This window comes from Chanodichthys erythropterus, chromosome 21 (genome assembly GCF_024489055.1).
Source record: "Chanodichthys erythropterus isolate Z2021 chromosome 21, ASM2448905v1, whole genome shotgun sequence".
Lineage (NCBI taxonomy): Eukaryota > Metazoa > Chordata > Actinopteri > Cypriniformes > Xenocyprididae > Chanodichthys > Chanodichthys erythropterus.
In genome coordinates this window covers 25,529,218-25,549,721 of record NC_090241.1, presented here as the reverse complement: position 1 = coordinate 25,549,721, position 20,504 = coordinate 25,529,218, and the positions used below count along the sequence as shown (strand labels likewise).

The 20,504-nt window shown below is 35.9% G+C and overlaps 2 protein-coding genes across 4 annotated transcripts in view; one reads left to right on the top strand and one right to left on the bottom strand.

The window, feature by feature from the left end:
- b4galnt1b (beta-1,4-N-acetyl-galactosaminyl transferase 1b) overlaps nt 1-20,504 on the bottom strand; it is a 56,342-nt gene that overhangs the window by 28,580 nt on the left and 7,258 nt on the right. The gene's annotated exons all lie outside the window — the stretch shown is intronic.
- os9 (OS9 endoplasmic reticulum lectin) lies at nt 277-19,576 on the top strand. Its single transcript, XM_067373195.1, has 15 exons — nt 277-459; nt 1,179-1,355; nt 1,579-1,642; nt 2,121-2,197; nt 2,508-2,606; nt 3,177-3,378; nt 4,376-4,537; nt 12,600-12,709; nt 12,850-12,892; nt 13,014-13,105; nt 13,305-13,562; nt 13,654-13,888; nt 14,909-15,124; nt 15,938-16,047; nt 18,183-19,576. Exons 1-15 carry the CDS (start codon nt 310-312, stop codon nt 18,318-18,320), a joined length of 2,133 nt encoding a protein of 710 aa, XP_067229296.1. The 5' UTR covers nt 277-309; the 3' UTR covers nt 18,321-19,576.

Genomic DNA, 20,504 nt, shown 5'->3' with positions numbered 1-20,504 from the left:
AACAACGTTGTGCGACTGACTGTGGGTTCTGTTCTCACATGCTCCACAGCGACCTCATGAGTTCGAAGCTTAACATTACATCAATTTGCATTTACTCGGCGGGTCCAATGGAAGTCAATTTCGTGGCTGGTGGGTGTCTATTAGCGAACGTGATCCAATGAACACACGTTCTAAACATGACTGACGTTGTTAATAACCAATCATGTGTCAGTTTTCAACAACGTTGTCCAATCCACGTTCCTTGGCGCATATTGACATGCACCAAATAACAAATCGTTTGACAACGCTAGTTTGCGATATGAGAGAACTATGGCTTCCTCCTTGATTAAGTGGTTAAGAGGATTATATCTTTTTTTCTTAACATGTCTCCTGTCCGTTTTTGCTTTTTTGAATTTAGAAGAATTAAATGAAATGAAATATGGAATACAGATTCTGCCCGACCCTGTTATTATGGGACAGGTAAGCTTGTTTTGGTCAGGGATGCAGCTAGCAGCTTATTTGCTACAGACAGCTGTTATTTTTATGCATAGCTTGACGTATAAGACATTAAAGCATATGTAATAGGGGTTTCTACTAAGTATCTACTAGTCCAATACAGAAAAGCTGGTTAAGTAACGAGTGGGGAATTAGCTGTGTGACAGGAGGTTGTTAGACTGTGCCTCCACAGGTATGATGTGGATCAGGGGTTTCCAGGTACTATAGTCCGGGACCCCGTGGTGGCCGTAAGGGAGTGATAGAGGGGGACTGTGTGAATCTTTACAGAATAGTAATAAAAATAAGGTGAAAATAATTACATAATCAAAAAAAAAAAAAAAAAAAAGATCAAATACCTAAGTAAATAAATGAGTGAATATTAAATGAGTAATCAATACAGTACTATGAGCAGAAAAAAGTAATAATGTAACTTATGTAATAAAATAAATTGGGTCTTTATGCAGTAAACTATATAGATGCCTTTCAGACTTTAAGATGGGGATCCTTCGAATGAGGATAATAATATATGTGGGTCTGTGGCATTTAAAAGATTGAAAACCCCTGCTATAGAATTAGCATAATTATAACTATGGTGGAAATCAATATGGTGGAAATGTAGTGTAAACTGTGTTCACACCTCTCCCTGGTTCTTCTTTTCTAATTCCTTTTCTCTGTTTCTGTCATCTTTCTGTTCCTGTTTTTAGATGGAAGATGTGATGTTGGTCTCTAACAAATACAAGCAGCTGTATGAGTGTCGTTTGCCAGCTCAGGCAGTGCGATTCCATCAGGACCCGGTATCAGAGCCTGACATGCAGGGCTACAGTGGCCTAGGAGTCCCTGACCTCCTCAAGCCCATGCAGACTGCACCATGCCTGATTAAGGTTGACAAGGCCTCAAATTCTGTTACAGTGATTTACACACTGAATAAATGCACCAACTGACACTGATCTATCACTAATAGAGATTTAGAAAAAAGCACCTTTGTAGTGTCCATGTTTTTGTAAATGATGAATAAATGACTGCCATTTTCTATTTTACATAAATAGCAAATGATAAAAACTACAATACATGACTTGAAACTTATTTGTTTTGTTCTGTTTATAGACCAAAGACTGGTGGACTTATGAGTTCTGCTATGGCCAGCACATCAGGCAATATCACTTGGAAGGTATGTTAAGTCATGTCAGGTATCTTTATTAAAAATTATATCTAAATTATGTTTTGCAACGTCTAATTGACTTTAATAAAATGGATGTACTGCCTGATATCACCTTGTTATTTTTAATGGGGGAAAAAAAGAAAGCCTGGGTGATTTTTTTTTTTTTTTTTTTCCCTTAGGATTTAAAGGGTTAGTTCACCCCAACATAAATTCTGTCATCATTTACTCTGTTCCAAACCTGTATAAAATTCTTCTGCTGAACACAAAAGATATTTTAAAGAATATGGGAAACCAAACAGTATGTACAAAAAAACAAAACAAAAAAAAACTATAGAAGTCAGTGGGGTCCATCAACTGTTTAGGGTGAGTAAATGATGACAGAACTATCCCTTTAAGGTTTGCAGGATAATGTGTAGTCTATATTGTGTATTTAAACTTCATTTTCAATAGATGTATATAATATACGTAACTATGTTTGTGATTATAGATTCAGAGATCAAGGGAGATGTGCTCTTTTTGGGATATTATGATTCAGAGTTCGACTGGACCAATGAAACTGCCAAGGTAAGGCCAAAGGTTAATGTGCTTAATTTGTTAACTTTTTTTTTTTTTTTACTTGTCTCATGTCTCAATCTTTTGAAAGTGTCAGAAAACGAGGAATTAGGAATTCCGATACTACCAGTAATTATTTTCTATTTATAGCTGATAATTAATATTAGCAATACTGGGAGCAATATTACGAACTAACTCACATCTCTGAAAATGCAGTTGTAGTAATTGTCTATATATATTTCTGTAATTGAGATATATATGGATAAAAAAAATAATATATTTTTTATTTATTTATATTTGCTGATGTGTTTTCTCTTTTTAGGCATCTAAGCAGCATAAACTGAAGAGGTATCATAGTCAGTCATATGTCAATGGCTCTAAATGTGACTTGAATGGCAATCCCAGAGAGACGGAAGTCAGAGTAAGACTACACACACACACACACACACACACACACACACACACACACACACACACACACACACACACACACACACCACCTTCTATTTCCAGGCCTTAGAGAAAAATGTATTAAGAGTTCACTATTGTAGTCAGTCTGAAAACACAATACATGTGGACAATAATGAACTGTTTTGTCTTGTTATTCAGTTAAGACTAATCTTAATACTACAGTATACATTGTTTGTAAAATGGTGCATTAAATTGATCAAAGAAGACAGTAAAGACTTTTATATTGTTTAATAAAAAATTATATTTAATGTATCAAGGTTTCCACAAAAAGATTAAACAGCACAACTCTCTTTAACATTGACAATAATAAGAAATGTCACTTGAGTACCAAATCAGCATATTAGAATGATTTCTGAAGGATCATGTACTGTATCATGTGACACTGAAGACTGGAGTAATGGCTGCTGAAAATTCTGATTTGTTTAGTTATATTTTAAAAAGTTTTAAAATTGAATTATTTTAAAGTATAACAATATTTCACAATTCACAACTCATTTTTTTTCCTGTAATTTTTTTAAAGTTTGTGTGTGAGGAGGGCTCTAGTGATTATATTGCACGGGTAGATGAACCTCAGTCCTGCCGCTACGTCTTGACAGTACACACCTCTCGTACCTGCCAGCACCCCCTCCTGCGGCCACCTTCCACTGCCAAGCCACAAGGCATTGTGTGCCAACCTGCTCTCAGTGCCCAGCAGTATATGGACTATGTCAAGGCTCAAGTCTGTAAGTACGAGAGGTTCTGTTTTTTTAACCTCTATCAGGGCCTTGTCATAGTCATAGACATGTGAATGTGAATGTTGCAATAATATTGATTTGCTTTTTATTTGGCCGACAAGAGTGTGTCATTAGGCTGGTTTCACAATCCTTCCTAGTTGTCCTGCACGATTATGAGACATTAAGATGTTTTCATAACACAATCAGAGTGTTTATTGTTAAATTATTGCATATAAATGAAAATGATTTAAAAAAAATGTAATTAATCAATTATTCCATATAATTTTTATATATGTTTTTTCAGGAAAAACATTCATTGATTCATTCATTCGTTTTATTTTCGAAAAGATTTTGACTGTACTGTGCATTTTTAATCTATTTGAATTCTTTTACTGTTTAGTAATGGTTAGAACAAAAACACCTTTTAAATATCAAAATAAACTTTGAAATGTGAATCGGGAGAAGTATAAGTCATACTGAGATAGATATTTTTTAAGATATATCCCTCAACCCTTGATCCAGCACAGCGGTTTTATATCTAAGAGAGATGACCTATAATCATTTGTTAATTACAATTTGGGGGCCTACATGATTACAATAATAGGATTTGGATTGCTATGAGAGCAGGTAAAGCCCAGCCTACTGTAACTCAGTTCATTATAACAGTTGCCAGTTTCAACATTTCATATTGCTGTAGACTAGAAGAACATTGTGCCAAGTGGCTTTGTCTTGCTTACAAAGAAAGCAGTCAGGTATAAGGAATTCTTCAGAAGCATAATCAGACATTAGAAGTAGTCTGATTTTGACGACTTGAATTTTTCTTATCACTCATTACACTACTCATGGAAGATGTCCCTAGTGCACAAGTGATGTCCTGTTAGATGAGATCTACAGAGATGCAATCAGCCTAGAATTAATAATACTCGGTTCTCTAACTGATGCATTATTTTTAGCACACTGACATCTCTCTTTGTATCATTCTCTCTCCTTCATTGTCTGTACTTAGCTGACACTAAACGTAAAGTGGAGCAGATCTCGGAGGAGCTCAAGAACCTGGATGAAATTCTGTCCAAAGATGACAAGAACAAAGGATTGCAGGATGAAAAAACAGATGAGGACCCTGCAGTCCATTCAGATGAGCATCCAGTTTCAGAGTCAGAAACCAAAGGTTAGCATCAAGGCACTGACTCGGGCTAATTTTACTTAGATCATCCACAACACCCTTTTAACCATAAATCATGCAGTTGCAACTCGGTGCACTTTTAGGCAGTCAGACGTGATGCCATGTGCTTTCAGTATCTTAGGCCATGTTCAGACTGCCAGCAAAAATCAGATTTTTTGCATATCCAGATTTTATCCAGATGGGTTTTTGAAAGCCTGGACTGCAAAAAAACACATGAAACCACATTTGGAGTTGTTTTGAAATGTGATTCAAATTAAATTTTTATAGATGTGTCTCAGTCTGGACACTCTGGCTGCTCAAATTGTCTTTTGCATCACTCTTAACGTGGAGAGCGAGATATAATGCACCTCCATTTTTCCTGCATCCGTTTTGAAAACGTGGGTATGCCTACGTCATTACCAAAGCAACCCATGCAGATACAGTGGTTATGTATGGACACAAATCTTATTTGATCACTTGCAATTAATAGTGTGGACAGTCTACCTTAAAATATCTGTTTTTTTCTGGAAAAATCCGATCTGCCGGCAGCCTGAACATAGCACTACAGAATAAGAACATGTGAAACAATAAAAATATAATAACACACATGGATGCAACCCTGTAGTCTGACCCCTTTGGGTTCCTGAAGCAAAACTATTTAAGAATTACCATGTTATAGTATTTGACATACTAACTACAAAATTACTCAAAATGCTCATCCCTAATCTCTTCTGATAGGCCACATACACACTGCAGTTAAATTTGGTTTTCAGTTCACCTTTTAGTGCTTAATCCTGTTCTGTACACGCACAGTTCAGTGATTTACAGGAATTAAAATGCAGGTAGTGACTGACAACCGCATTTACAAAACTTCTGTGCAGTGTGTGTACAGAGCCTAACTGAACAACTAGTTGTTAATGACTTAATTATACATGCATCAGAGACATGACTCTCTTCTGTGTGCGGTGCAAGAAAACCACGGGGAAAGAGTTACAACTTGCTTTGACTCATTCGTGTTGCCAGATCTTGCTAGCAAAACGGCAAACAAGAGCAAGCCCATAATAAACCGTGATAAATCTAAATGCCAAATAAGACCAAAATATTGTTACCCACACCTGCCCACTTTAATATCCCCATAAACATGATTGCTTTATAAACCAAAACCAAACAACAAGCTCAAAAACACTTAATAAGTCGACATGGCAACACTTCAAGAGCATGCTCTGCGAAGCAGCCTTACAAACAAACAAAACATGACACCTCGGTAAACTCGTTAAACTCCTTTTTTAACTAAAACTTGTTTAGTTAAAATTGCAGAACATAAGTCTTTGGTCACTGTAATATTACTTTTGTCAAAAATAGCACATTTCAAACATGATGCCAGAACTTCTACCTTGTTTTCAATCATCGCAATTTTGGGAGTGAGTCATGTTCCATACTCACACAGAACGATAATTTAGTGGTTTCACTCCTGCATTTAAATGCGTTTGTCACTTCTGAAACTTTACAGTGTACGTGGCATATTATAATGTTCATTTTCAAATCCTCATCTTTTAGTAAAACGGCTGATGTATGCTTGTTTATGCATTTAGTGTATATTTAGTTTGTATCTTTCCTCCAGATATGTCTTCTTCAGTCTTGGTTTTGCTTCCATTCTCACTTTTTTTTATTATTTTTTTTTTTTTTAGCTCTCTCATTTTGCTTCATTAGCTATGGAAGCCCGTTTCTATGGAAGCCCGTTTCCGCCACTAAAAAAAAAAAAAAAACGCCACTTAAAAAAAAAAAAAAAAAAAAGCCACTAAAAAAAAAAAAAAAAAGATTAATTGCGACTTTTTATCTCAGAATTGCGAGTTATAAAGTCAGAATTCTGAGATATAAAGTCGCAATTGCGTGATAAAAAGTCAGAATTCTGAGATATAAAGTCGCAATTGCGAGTTATAAAGTCAGAATTCTGAGATATAAAGTCGCAATTGCGAGTTATAAAGTCAGAATTCTGAGATATAAAGTCGCAATTGCGAGTTATAAAGTCAGAATTCTGAGATATAAAGTCGCAATTGCGAGTTATAAAGTCAGAATTCTGAGATATAAAGTCGCAATTGCGTGATAAAAAGTCAGAATTCTGAGATATAAAGTCGCAATTGCGTGATAAAAAGTCAGAATTCTGAGATATAAAGTCGCAATTGCGTGATAAAAAGTCAGAATTCTGAGATATAAAGTCGCAATTGCGTGATAAAAAGTCAGAATTCTGAGATATAAAGTCGCAATTGCGTGATAAAAAGTCAGAATTCTGAGATATAAAGTCGCAATTGCGTGATAAAAAGTCAGAATTCTGACTTTTTTTCTCGCAATTAACTGATGGTCAGTATCTCTGTCTGTAACAGCGCATCCAACGATAGACGAGCTGCAGTGAAGTCTGAAGCTGTTGGATGTATTAAAATGTGCCACTTCAGCTTTGTCTGATTTATTGCGCCTCCGCCACAGCTGATTCTTCTTCTTCTTATGATTATTATGATATTGTTATTATCGTGTAAAATTCATTAGTGTATCCATTCTGTTAAAAACAACTTTTATTGTCCAAATACCTCGACTGTAATTTGCAGAATTGCATGATTCTATTTCTACCCTTGAGTTGCAAAGTTAATGAAACATGATAGGTATTGGTTGTTTTAGTATTAAGCCCACTAGATGGCAGTAAAAGCTGTTTTTTCTCCTTGAAACGCTGTGTACAAGGTTACCGTGGAAACATTCTATATGCATATTCCTGCGTAATGCATATGTCCGGAGACTAATCTATATGTGTCTCCTCCAGTAAATTCAATATTTCTTTATTGGTAAATCGGCGCTAGAAATAATCCTTTATGATGTCCTCTATTTAATGTATAATAATAACAAAGCAGTAATCCTGATGGTCAGTCGCAATGAAAGGAAACGCAAGCAAAGAAAGAACTGTGAGAAATAACGTTTCACAGTAGTGAGAAAAAGTCAGAATTCTGAGATATAAAGTCGCAATTGCGAGAAATAAAGTCAGAATTCTGACTTTATATCACGCAATTGCGACTTTATATCTCAGAATTCTGACTTTATAACTCGCAATTGCGACTTTTTATCTCAGAATTCTGACTTTATAACTCGCAATTGCGACTTTATATCTCAGAATTCTGACTTTATAACTCGCAATTGCGACTTTATATCTCAGAATTCTGACTTTATAACTCGCAATTGCGACTTTATATCTCAGAATTCTGACTTTATAACTCGCAATTGCGACTTTATATCTCAGAATTCTGACTTTTTATCACGCAATTGCGACTTTATATCTCAGAATTCTGACTTTATATCACGCAATTGCGACTTTATATCTCAGAATTCTGACTTTATAACTCGCAATTCTGAGATAAAAAGTCGCAATTAATCTTTTTTTTTTTTTTTTTAGTGGCTTTTTTTTTTTTTTTTTTTAAGTGGGGTTTTTTTTTTTTTTTAGTGGCGGAAACGGGCTTCCATACGTTTCCGCCACTAAAAAAAAAAAAAACGCCACTTAAAAAAAAAAAAAAAAAAAAGCCACTAAAAAAAAAAAGATGAATTGCGACTTTTTATCTCAGAATTGCGAGTTATAAAGTCAGAATTCTGAGATATAAAGTCGCAATTGCGTGATAAAAAGTCAGAATTCTGAGATATAAAGTCGCAATTGCGTGATAAAAAGTCAGAATTCTGAGATATAAAGTCGCAATTGCGTGATAAAAAGTCAGAATTCTGAGATATAAAGTCGCAATTGCTTGATAAAAAGTCAGAATTCTGAGATATAAAGTCGCAATTGCGTGATAAAAAGTCAGAATTCTGAGATATAAAGTCGCAATTGCGTGATAAAAAGTCAGAATTCTGAGATATAAAGTCGCAATTGCGTGATAAAAAGTCAGAATTCTGAGATATAAAGTCGCAATTGCGAGTTATAAAGTCAGAATTCTGAGATATAAAGTCGCAATTGCGAGTTATAAAGTCAGAATTCTGAGATATAAAGTCGCAATTGCGAGTTATAAAGTCAGAATTCTGAGATATAAAGTCGCAATTGCGTGATAAAAAGTCAGAATTCTGAGATATAAAGTCGCAATTGCGTGATAAAAAGTCAGAATTCTGAGATATAAAGTCGCAATTGCGTGATAAAAAGTCAGAATTCTGACTTTTTTTTTCTCGCAATTAACTGATGGTCAGTATCTCTGTCTGTAACAGTGCATCCAACGATAGCCGTGCTGCCGTGAAGTCTGAAGCTGTTGGATGTATTAAAATGTTCCACTTCAGCTTTGTCTGATTTATTGCGCCTCCGCCACAGCTGATTCTTCTTCTTCTTATGATTATTATGATATTGTTATTATCGTGTAAAATTCATTAGTGTATCCATTCTGTTAAAAACAACTTTTATTGTCCAAATACCTCGACTGTAATTTGCAGAATTGCATGATTCTACCCTTGAGTTGCAAAGTTAATGAAACATGATAGGTATTGGTTGTTTTAGTATTAAGCCCACTAGATGGCAGTAAAAGCTGTTTTTTCTCCTTGAAACGCTGTGTACAAGGTTACCGTGGAAACATTCTATATGCATATTCCTGCGTAATGCATATGTCCGGAGACTAATCTATATGTGTCTCATCCAGTAAATTCAATATTTCTTTATTGGTAAATCGGCGCTAAAAATAATCCTTTATGATGTCCTCTATTTAATGTATAATAATAACAAAGCAGTAATCCTATGGAAGCCCGTTTCCGCCACTAAAAAAAAAAAAAAAACGCCACTTAAAAAAAAAAAAAAAAAAAAAAAACTAAAAAAAAAAAAAAAAGATTAATTGCGACTTTTTATCTCAGAATTGCGAGTTATAAAGTCAGAATTCTGAGATATAAAGTCGCAATTGCGTGATAAAAAGTCAGAAATCTGAGATATAAAGTCGCAATTGCGAGTTATAAAGTCAGAATTCTGAGATATAAAGTCGCAATTGCGAGTTATAAAGTCAGAATTCTGAGATATAAAGTCGCAATTGCGAGTTATAAAGTCAGAATTCTGAGATATAAAGTCGCAATTGCGAGTTATAAAGTCAGAATTTTGAGATATAAAGTCGCAATTGCGTGATAAAAAGTCAGAATTCTGAGATATAAAGTCGCAATTGCGAGTTATAAAGTCAGAATTCTGAGATATAAAGTCGCAATTGCGTGATAAAAAGTCAGAATTCTGAGATATAAAGTCGCAATTGCGTGATAAAAAGTCAGAATTCTGAGATATAAAGTCGCAATTGCGTGATAAAAAGTCAGAATTCTGAGATATAAAGTCGCAATTGCGAGTTATAAAGTCAGAATTCTGAGATATAAAGTCGCAATTGCGAGTTATAAAGTCAGAATTCTGAGATATAAAGTCGCAATTGCGAGTTATAAAGTCAGAATTCTGAGATATAAAGTCGCAATTGCGAGTTATAAAGTCAGAATTCTGAGATATAAAGTCGCAATTGCGAGTTATAAAGTCAGAATTCTGAGATATAAAGTCGCAATTGCGAGTTATAAAGTCAGAATTCTGAGATATAAAGTCGCAATTGCGTGATAAAAAGTCAGAATTCTGAGATATAAAGTCGCAATTGCGTGATAAAAGTCAGAATTCTGAGATATAAAGTCGCAATTGCGTGATAAAAAGTCAGAATTCTGACTTTTTTTCTCGCAATTAACTGATGGTCAGTATCTCTGTCTGTAACAGTGCATCCAACGATAGACGTGCTGCCGTGAAGTCTGAAGCTGTTGGATGTATTAAAATGTGCCACTTCAGCTTTGTCTGATTTATTGCGCCTCCGCCACAGCTGATTCTTCTTCTTCTTATGATTATTATGATATTGTTATTATCGTGTAAAATTCATTAGTGTATCCATTCTGTTAAAAGCAACTTTTATTGTCCAAATACCTCGACTGTAATTTGCAGAATTGCATGATTCTATTTCTACCCTTGAGTTGCAAAGTTAATGAAACATGATAGGTATTGGTTGTTTTAGTATTAAGCCCACTAGATGGCAGTAAAAGCTGTTTTTACTCCTTGAAACGCTGTGTACAAGGTTACCGTGGAAACATTCTATATGCATATTCCTGCGTAATGCATATGTCCGGAGACTAATCTATATGTGTCTCCTCCAGTAAATTCAATATTTCTTTATTGGTAAATCGGCGCTAGAAATAATCCTTTATGATGTCCTCTATTTAATGTATAATAATAACAAAGCAGTAATCCTGATGGTCAGTCGCAATGAAAGGAAAAGCAAGCAAAGTAAGAACTGTGAGAAATAACGTTTCACAGTAGTGAGAAAAAGTCAGAATTCTGAGATATAAAGTCGCAATTGCGAGAAATAAAGTCAGAATTCTGACTTTATATCACGCAATTGCGACTTTATATCTCAGAATTCTGACTTTATAACTCGCAATTGCGACTTTTTATCTCAGAATTCTGACTTTATAACTCGCAATTGCGACTTTATATCTCAGAATTCTGACTTTATAACTCGCAATTGCGACTTTATATCTCAGAATTCTGACTTTATAACTCGCAATTGCGACTTTATATCTCAGAATTCTGACTTTATAACTCGCAATTGCGACTTTATATCTCAGAATTCTGACTTTATATCACGCAATTGCGACTTTATATCTCAGAATTCTGACTTTATAACTCGCAATTCTGAGATAAAAAGTCGCAATTAATCTTTTTTTTTTTTTTTAGTGGGTTTTTTTTTTTTTTTTGTTAAGTGGGGTTTTTTTTTTTTTTTTTTTTAGTGGCGGAAACGGGCTTCCATTATTTTTTTTTTATTTTTTTTAGTGGCGGAAACGGGCTTCCATAGTAATCCTGATGGTCAATCGCAATGAAAGGAAACGCAAGCAAAGTAAGAACTGTGAGAAATAACGTTTCACAGTAGTGAGAAAAAGTCAGAATTCTGAGATATAAAGTCGCAATTGCGAGAAATAAAGTCAGAATTCTGACTTTATATCACGCAATTGCGACTTTATATCCCAGAATTCTGACTTTATAACTCGCAATTGCGACTTTATATCCCAGAATTCTGACTTTATAACTCGCAATTGCGACTTTATATCCCAGAATTCTGACTTTATATCACGCAATTGCGACTTTATATCCCAGAATTCTGACTTTATAACTCGCAATTGCGACTTTATATCTCAGAATTCTGACTTTATATCACGCAATTGCGACTTTATATCCCAGAATTCTGACTTTATAACTCGCAATTGCGACTTTATATCTCAGAATTCTGACTTTATATCACGCAATTGCGACTTTATATCCCAGAATTCTGACTTTATAACTCGCAATTGCGACTTTATATCTCAGAATTCTGACTTTATAACTCGCAATTGCGACTTTATATCTCAGAATTCTGACTTTATATCACGCAATTGCGACTTTATATCTCAGAATTCTGACTTTATATCTCGCAATTGCGACTTTATATCTCAGAATTCTGACTTTATAACACGCAATTGCGACTTTATATCTCAGAATTCTGACTTTATATCACGCAATTGCGACTTTATATCCCAGAATTCTGACTTTATAACTCGCAATTGCGACTTTATATCTCAGAATTCTGACTTTATATCTCGCAATTGCGACTTTATATCTCAGAATTCTGACTTTATAACACGCAATTGCGACTTTATATCTCAGAATTCTGACTTTATATCACGCAATTGCGACTTTATATCCCAGAATTCTGACTTTATAACTCGCAATTGCGACTTTATATCTCAGAATTCTGACTTTATAACTCGCAATTGCGACTTTATATCTCAGAATTCTGACTTTATATCACGCAATTGCGACTTTATATCTCAGAATTCTGACTTTATAACTCGCAATTCTGAGATAAAAAGTCGCAATTAATCTTTTTTTTTTTTTTTTTGGTGGCTTTTTTTTTTTTTTTTTAAGTGGCGTTTTTTTTTTTTTTTAGTGGCGGAAACGGGCTTCCATAATTAGCAGCTTCTGCTCAGCATTCAAACAGTATAATATCTGTGTGTGCATGTTGTGTGTTAACAGAGGCTGAAGTAGCTGAAGGGGACTCGGTGAGTGAAGAGCCAGAGGACAAGGACTTCTGGGACGGAGTGACCAAACCAGCAAGCACAGAGTCAAGCACTCCTGACTCAGAGGTACAGCCTCATTTAAAGCACCTCTTTACTATATTCTCAATCCTGTTGTGAACCATATATACTTTCTGTTGCTTTTACACCTGTTTAATGAACCTTTTGAGGGGTACTGATCTTTACCATGTTTTACAACTGTTTTACAGACCCATCAGGAGCCTCAGGACAGCCAATTGCACGAAAATGACAGTAAGACAATTATTCAAAGTTTAAATGGACCTTGTTAAAGTAATTTGTGTTGAACAAAAAAGTTATACCATCTATGCACCTCCCTCACTTACTCTGTGGTCATCTTTCTCTTTCTGTTCAGTATTTGGGGAGGAAAAGTTTAATTTTAAAATCATCACAGACCCTGCAGACCTCATGAAGTTTGTACAACACCTCAGAGAGAGCAACCAGAAGGTGAATATTTTTGAATCTGGACACAGACTTTCAGCCAACAATCTAGCAATTTGAAGAGTATTGCCCAATAACTCCTTGTTTGGTAATGTGAAAAATCCTGCCTATGGCATTAAATGTTTTTCAATTTTCTGCCATAAAATGTTTCTAAGTCACTGTGTCAAGTTAAAAGCCTTCTCTAACTTCTGTGCTCTATTTTCAGAACAGGAAAGCTGAGTTGGAAAAAGAGAGCCAACAATCATCGCATAAGAGAGAAGAGGAGGAGGAGGAGGAGGATGAAGAGAAAAGAAAGGAGAGGACAGCAGGACCGGAGCTGGAGGTGGAGGTAGAGGAAGGGGATGAGGATGAAAGATTGCTGAAGGAGTTTGAGGATGAGATGGCAGATCTGTCCGTTCCCTCCTCCAAGATAGATGAGATAAAAGAAGAAATGCAGAAGGAGTTTGACAACATCATAGAGGAAGTAAGAGTTATTACTGTTACAGCCTGTATGTACAGATCAGCCAAAAGATTTGGCAGTGAAAATACGCTTTTTCATCTTTCTTATCTCCTAGGCCCAGCAGGAGTTAGAGAATGAAGGTCTTAAGGGTGAGTTTGATCGCTCTCAGGCTACGCAAACTCTAGAGAACACACTGGGGAAACTTCTGGACCGTCTTGAAGACAAGACTGAACATGAGAGTGAACCAGACTCAGATAAAAATACAGATATGCATAAAAGCACAAACTCGCCGCACAAGACAGAAGGAGGCCCTTCTCCTGACAGCCCAAACCCGGTTCCCAAAACACCAGGTAAATATAGGGAATGGATGTTGAGTGAACAGGTGCATGAATGAACAGATGGTAGAATGGATGGCTCATCAACTCATAAATTGCTTGTAACTTTCGCCTTTGCATCCCAGGCATTCATATAATCTGCTTATGAGCATATTATACTATTTATGTATAGTATAATGTCTATAAATGTGTGCCTGATGCATATATATGCATTATACACTGGCTCCAAAAATAGTCATCAGCAAATGAATGACACTAGATCTTCTCACTTCACTTTTAATTTATCTGCTTTTTACTGCTTAAGTTATTAGATGCAAAATATTTTTATTTTTAATGATCCACCACTGTTCAAAAGTTTAGACTCAGTAAGATGTTCTTTGTTTTTGAAAGAAGTATCTTCTCAAGACTGCATTTATTTGATCTAAAATACAGTAAAAATATCGTGAAATATTATTTCAATTTAAAGTAACTAATTTCTGTTTTAATCTGTTTTAAAATGTAATTTATTCCTGTGATGCAAAGTTACATTTTCAGCATCATTACTCCAGTCTTGTCACATGATCCTTCAGATATCATTATAATATGTTGATTTGGTGCTTATGAAACATTTATTATTATCAGTGTGTAAACATATATTAATAATAATAATAATATATAATAATATTTTTGTAAAAAAAAAAAAAAAAATTTCAGGATTATTTGATTAATAGAAATTCAATAGAACCGCATTTATTTGAAATAGAAATCTTTTGTAATATTAATAACCCAAACTTTTGAACAGTAGCATATATCTGTTAACTTATTTTCAACCAACCATGGTCCAAATATTTTTTGGGGCCACTGTATATTTTATATTCATGATGAAATCATTGTCACCACTAACACTAATACTACCCCGTGTCATACTGTTGTGCAACTCTAACTTGGCCATTGATGTTGTTAGAGAGAGACTATAGTAAGAAATTAAGTGGGGAGGGGGAATTTTCCGCTGTGTCCGCGGTAACCTCCCCTTCCCTTTGTCTCTCATCACCCAAGCCCAAGCGGGCAGCAGTGGCGAGCAGGTAAAAGTCAGGGTGACTAAGTATAAGGTGGGCGGAGGTGTGGCTGCAGGAGCGGTTACCGGGGGCAACGATGATGATGATGATGAGGGGGGTGTGAAGGTGAAGGAACTGGGCGAGGGCGACCCCCAGTGGCAGCAGATTCAGGAAGTGGTCAAAGAGCAGCTAGAGAGAGCCGGCATCAAGGCCGAAGGTAGGCCGGATCACACTAACACACACATCTAAAGTATTCTTATTCCCTTGTGTGTGTCTGTGTGAGTGGAGCGAAGACTTTATCTTTCATTCTGAAATCTTGAACTATTCTTCTGCCTGGTCTTTGCTCTGAGTACATTTACATTTATTCATTTAGCAAAGTGACTTACAAATGAGGAATACAAGAAACAATTCATCTTAGAGGCAATTAACATGAGGAGTGCTAGTAATACAAAGTTTCAGACATTGATAAGAATAGTACAAACTGGAACAGGAAAGAAGTTTTTTTTCAGTAACTTGTTTATTCCCTCAAATAATCAACTTTTATCTGATTGTCTTCTCTTTGATTCCATTTCACTATTCAAGATTAAGGAACTTCTAGACTTCATGATCTTCATAGATGCCAGTGATTTTGTTTTTCCCTTGATGCTGGCTTTTGCGTGGCTGTAGAGAAATTCAAGGAGGTCTTTTTTTGCCTTACAAAAGGCTTTGAAAGAAAACAACATTATAAGTTTAGTGTGCACTCAATTTTGTCAGTACAGGGTGGTGGCCATTGCTCCAGTTTTCTGGTTTTGGAGAAGATGTTCAGCCTGAATGTGTAGATTTAGGAATATGACAGCACTTCATTTGTCTTTCCCACATCCCACAGCCTTCATTACCATTTCTGCATGCATCATTTCTATCATTACTTATTTCTTCTATTGACTGTGTGCGCATGAAAAATAGTAATTTTGTTTCTGTTTGTGTAAAACAGTATAATTGTTTAGATTAACCTATGTCGATAATGACTAAGGATTTTGGGCCTGTTTTTCAGGAAAGATTGAGGTGAAGATTTTAACCCGTAAAACAGCAGAGGAAGCAGGAGACCAGTGGCTCACCGAGGAGGATACAAAATCATTTAGAGAGCTTCTCATCAATCTTCTGGTATGAATCTGTACACAAGAAGCATGTAAAAAGCAACACCTTCAAGTTCTCTATCTAGTCACAAGTTAAAGAGGACATAAGGTCAATAGTGTAGCGGTGCATGAAGCACAGCTCGCACAGAAGTCACTTTCAAACCATGTTTGTTTGTTTAGTACATTTCACTGTGGATTTATTGGTAAATCAGTTGCAATTTCGGCGCAGGCTCTCTGTAAAGGTGATGAGATGCAGGCAACTTTTTAATGTTGCTTGGGCACTTTCACATTAAGAATAGGCAACAGATTTCAATCTAAAATATCCAGATAGAAATTTGTTGCCCATTCTCAATGGGAAAGTGCCCAAGCAACATCGTTCGGCAACATTGCTCAAAAAGTTGCCCATTGTTTCATCACCTTAAGACTTTTACTGTAAGATATAGAGCTGACAGCAATGCCACATGTAAGTAACTGTTAATTCTAATGCCTAATCTGTGATCAGTGATTTCTGATATTTAATGATTCATGTCAGGTGTTCTTTGTCTCAAAAACGTTTAATGCTGTTTGTGTCACTAAATCAAGCCAGTGACTAAATGGTCAACTTTACATTGTTTCTCTTAGTAAGAAAATAATCTGTTATTTAATTTGTGATTAAATTATATACAGAAAGCGATCAAAGAACCCTCCCTTTATAATAGCTAGAGCTGTCAATCACACAGCATGAGTTTATCAGTAACAGACTTCTGGACTTCTAAGTTCCTGTTTGCTCTGTTAGTTATGATGAAATTATTAATGAGGATGCAGAAATCAAGTTGCAATGACAAGATGACTGCATTCATGCACTCAACAGACATGTCTGTCAATGCTCATTGCTGCAACCCTTCTTGCGACGGGAGTAGATCTAAATTTAATGCTATAATCAACAATTTTTACTATTCGTTAATCTCGACAGCTGTATTAGTTAAAAAAGTAGTAAAAAAAATTCAAGAGAGTTCCACATGTAATACTTCATATTCAAAGATGTTAGCCATTCATAGCAGTGGGCATTTACACTGAAGTCTCACAGAAGACACGCCACATCCAACAGAGCGTTCAAATCAGAAGGCTAAAATCAGTAAGAAAATGGCCTTTTATTTCTAAGTTGTGACAATTATTGATGTGCAAATTATAACATTATAAGTGCATTTGAGGCAATGTATAAAATGTTTTTTAAAAAATGCAGTTTGTGACCCCTTTAATGGTGATAGAGAGGATTTTTTCGTCGACTGAGAATCCAAAGACTGTTACTGAGTTTTTGAAATGAGCGCATGCGTAAGAATAGCCCCCCTCCTTCACAGCTCATTTCGAGGGAACGCCTCCCAAAACTCGTGCACGAGTATTGGAACATGAGTGTTTACCACCGGCATTCGCTGTATCGTGTTTTTTGGATTCATTATGTCGGACTCACCGCAGTTAACTCATAATCTGCAGTTGTTACTCCTGTCTCCGGACAAAAACATCGCATGCGGCGCCTGTGGAGTGTGGAAAGTTACTGGAGCGCGCAGCCGCTCTCGTCTCTCACAAGGAACGTCACGGCAGTGATCGACAAGCCAGAGGGCCAATCGTTTACGCAATGAACGTGTAAACGATTGGCTGATGTTTTTAAGGCCCTACCTCGTGCACAGATGATGTATATTAATATTATTACTTTCAGTGCACCTAATAAATAGTCTTTTATCAGTTAGTAAAGACAGTTTCAAGTAATATTGCAAAAATGTATAAAACAAAACATCCTCTTTAGCACCTTTAAAAAATACAGAAACTGATCATTTCGGTCTGACTAGTACATTTCAGCAAGGATTGTTTTGTGAACAGTGTAATAAGTTAAAATGTTGGACTCAACAGCAAACCCTTAGTTCACAAGTACAGTAAATACTGGAAGGCCATTAGTGGCAAATCAGCAAAAAAATATAAGGTGCAGACAGAGGGTGGCAAGTACATTTATGACTCTTTTAGATACAAAAATCATTATCATTATGAGTGTAAATAATTAAGAAAATGATGACGTGAACCCTTTAATATAAATTCCCCTTACACATTTAGCGCATGTTTGCCTTTTTCATCCCTTGTTTCTGACACTGATTCAACAGGTAAATAATTGATGTTCACTCTCTTTGTGTGCAGACGGGAGGTACAGAGGAGGTGTATAAAGAGCAGAAGAGACAGCAAGAGTTGGAGAATAACTACAAATTTGTCTGGGGAGAAAAACAGGATGAGAGCCAGTCCACAGGAAACAGTGATTCTGATGAAACAGACTTTTGAGCTATTTCCTTAAGCACAGTTAACGTGAAGAAGGGCAGCGAGCGTTCTCTGAACTCCGAACTTTAAGCTACCTGGTTGTCACTTTAGAGTGTGCATGGCAACCAAACTGTTCTCTCAGACTGTTTAAGTCATGTGAGCCCTGTAAAGGGTTCAGTCCACACCCGTGAATTCTAAATACCCTGTATGAGCATCTGTAAGTTGTTTATACTGTATCATGCCTGTTTTCAGTTTTGGATTTTCTTTTTTTTTTTAAATATACAAATATACTTCACATTTCAGTTGTGTTGCACTTTATGTCTGTGTGTGACAGTCTGTAAAACAGACCTTGCTCCTCTCACACATGCAGACAAAACATCAGTGAGCGTTCATGTCAAAGTTTATTTTGAAAAGACAGTCTGGACCAACATGCTGTCATCACTGGTCAAACAGGGACTTTGTTTGACTTGGCTGCTTTTGAATGTCAAGAAAATCTGGATACAAGAAATGCTGTTGATGATTGATATGTGCAATATGGAGCTTCACCGAGCAGAATCACTGTAATGCAAATTGAAACGGTTATTTTCAAAGTCCTTTCCCATTTTTTCCCATTGACTTTTTGGAAAACACCTACAGCTAGTTTCTTTAACAAACTCTAGCCATGCACTAAGCAAACTATTCAGTGTACAGATTCATTTTAGTCTTAATTCATGTTTTTGACAAGTCTGTTTTTCTACAACCAGCCTTCAAAAGATTTAAGTCTTGCATTTATAAGGTCCAGACTTAGTTTGGAAATTGAACAAAAACTATTGCCAAACATTGGGAATCTTCTGCATTTAGCCACTGCTTCCATGTCCCCTGCAGATAAGGGCTCTTTTTGTTGTAAATGCTTCGAATGATCATCATAGTTTGGTCGATTGTTAATAATGTTGCTACACCATTTGATTTGTTTGTTGATACGAAGACAGTTTCTAATTTCTAACGTAAGCACACTTTTTGTGAGGGAATGGCAGTGGTTAAAGCTGCTATAAGAAATTCATCGTTTCTTTTAGTATCTGACAGATACCAGTACCTGAAATATTTACGTCCTGAGACATCACACAGTCTCTCTGTGGTAGTCCCAATGGAGGGCAGTGAGCTGGATGAATTAAAAAAAAAACACGGCTCGCGAGTGCTAAACAATCAGAGAACTTAGTGGCCGATCTCTGTCATTGCGTACATTTGCAGCGCGGCTACTTGTTTGTTTAAACAATGGGGCCTTGCAAGTAAATTTAAAGGGTTCAGCCAACAATGAAAATAATGTCATTTATTACTCACCCTCATGTCGTTCTACACCCGTAAGACCTTCATTCATCTTCGGAACACAAATTAAGATGTTTTGATTAAATCCGATGGCCCAGTGAGGCCTCTATTGAGAGCAATGCCATTGAAACTCTCAAGATCCATAAAGGTACTATAAAGATATTTAAAACAGTTCATTTGAGTTCAGTGGATCTATCTTAATATTATAAAGTGACCAGAATACTTTTTGTGCACCAAAAAAACTAAATAACGACTTTTCAACAATATCTAGTGATGGGCCAATTTCAAAACACTGCTTCGAATCAAAGCAAATCAGTGATTCAGAGCGCCAAAGTCACGTGATTTCAGCAGTTTAGCCGTTTGATAGGAGATCCGAATGACTGATTTGATTCGTAAAGCTCTGAAGCAGTGTTTTGAAATCAGCCCATCGCTATATTGTTGAAAAGTCGTTTTGTTTTTTTGGTGCACAAAAAGTATTCTTGTCACTTTATAATATTAAGGTATGAACTGTTTTAAAGATCTTTTTAGTTGCCTACCTTGAATCTTGAGAGAGGAAATGTCATTGCTGTCTATAGAGGCCTCACTGTGTCATCGGATTTAATCGAAATATCTTAATTTGTGTTCCGAAGATGAACGAAGGTCTTATGAACGACATGAGGGTGAGTAATAAATGGCAGAATTTTCATTTTTGGGTGAACTAACCATTTAAGACATTTTTAGTGGGTCAGAAAAATAGCTTACATCAGCTTTAGGTTTTCAAACTTCATGAAATGCACAACTGTACATTTTGTACTACTGAGGAAACGTTTAATCTCATCAACCTGTTGAAAATACATTCATTGCATTACTATGTACAACATGATGTGGTCTACTATAAATATATATTCAATTAATTCATGTTTAAAA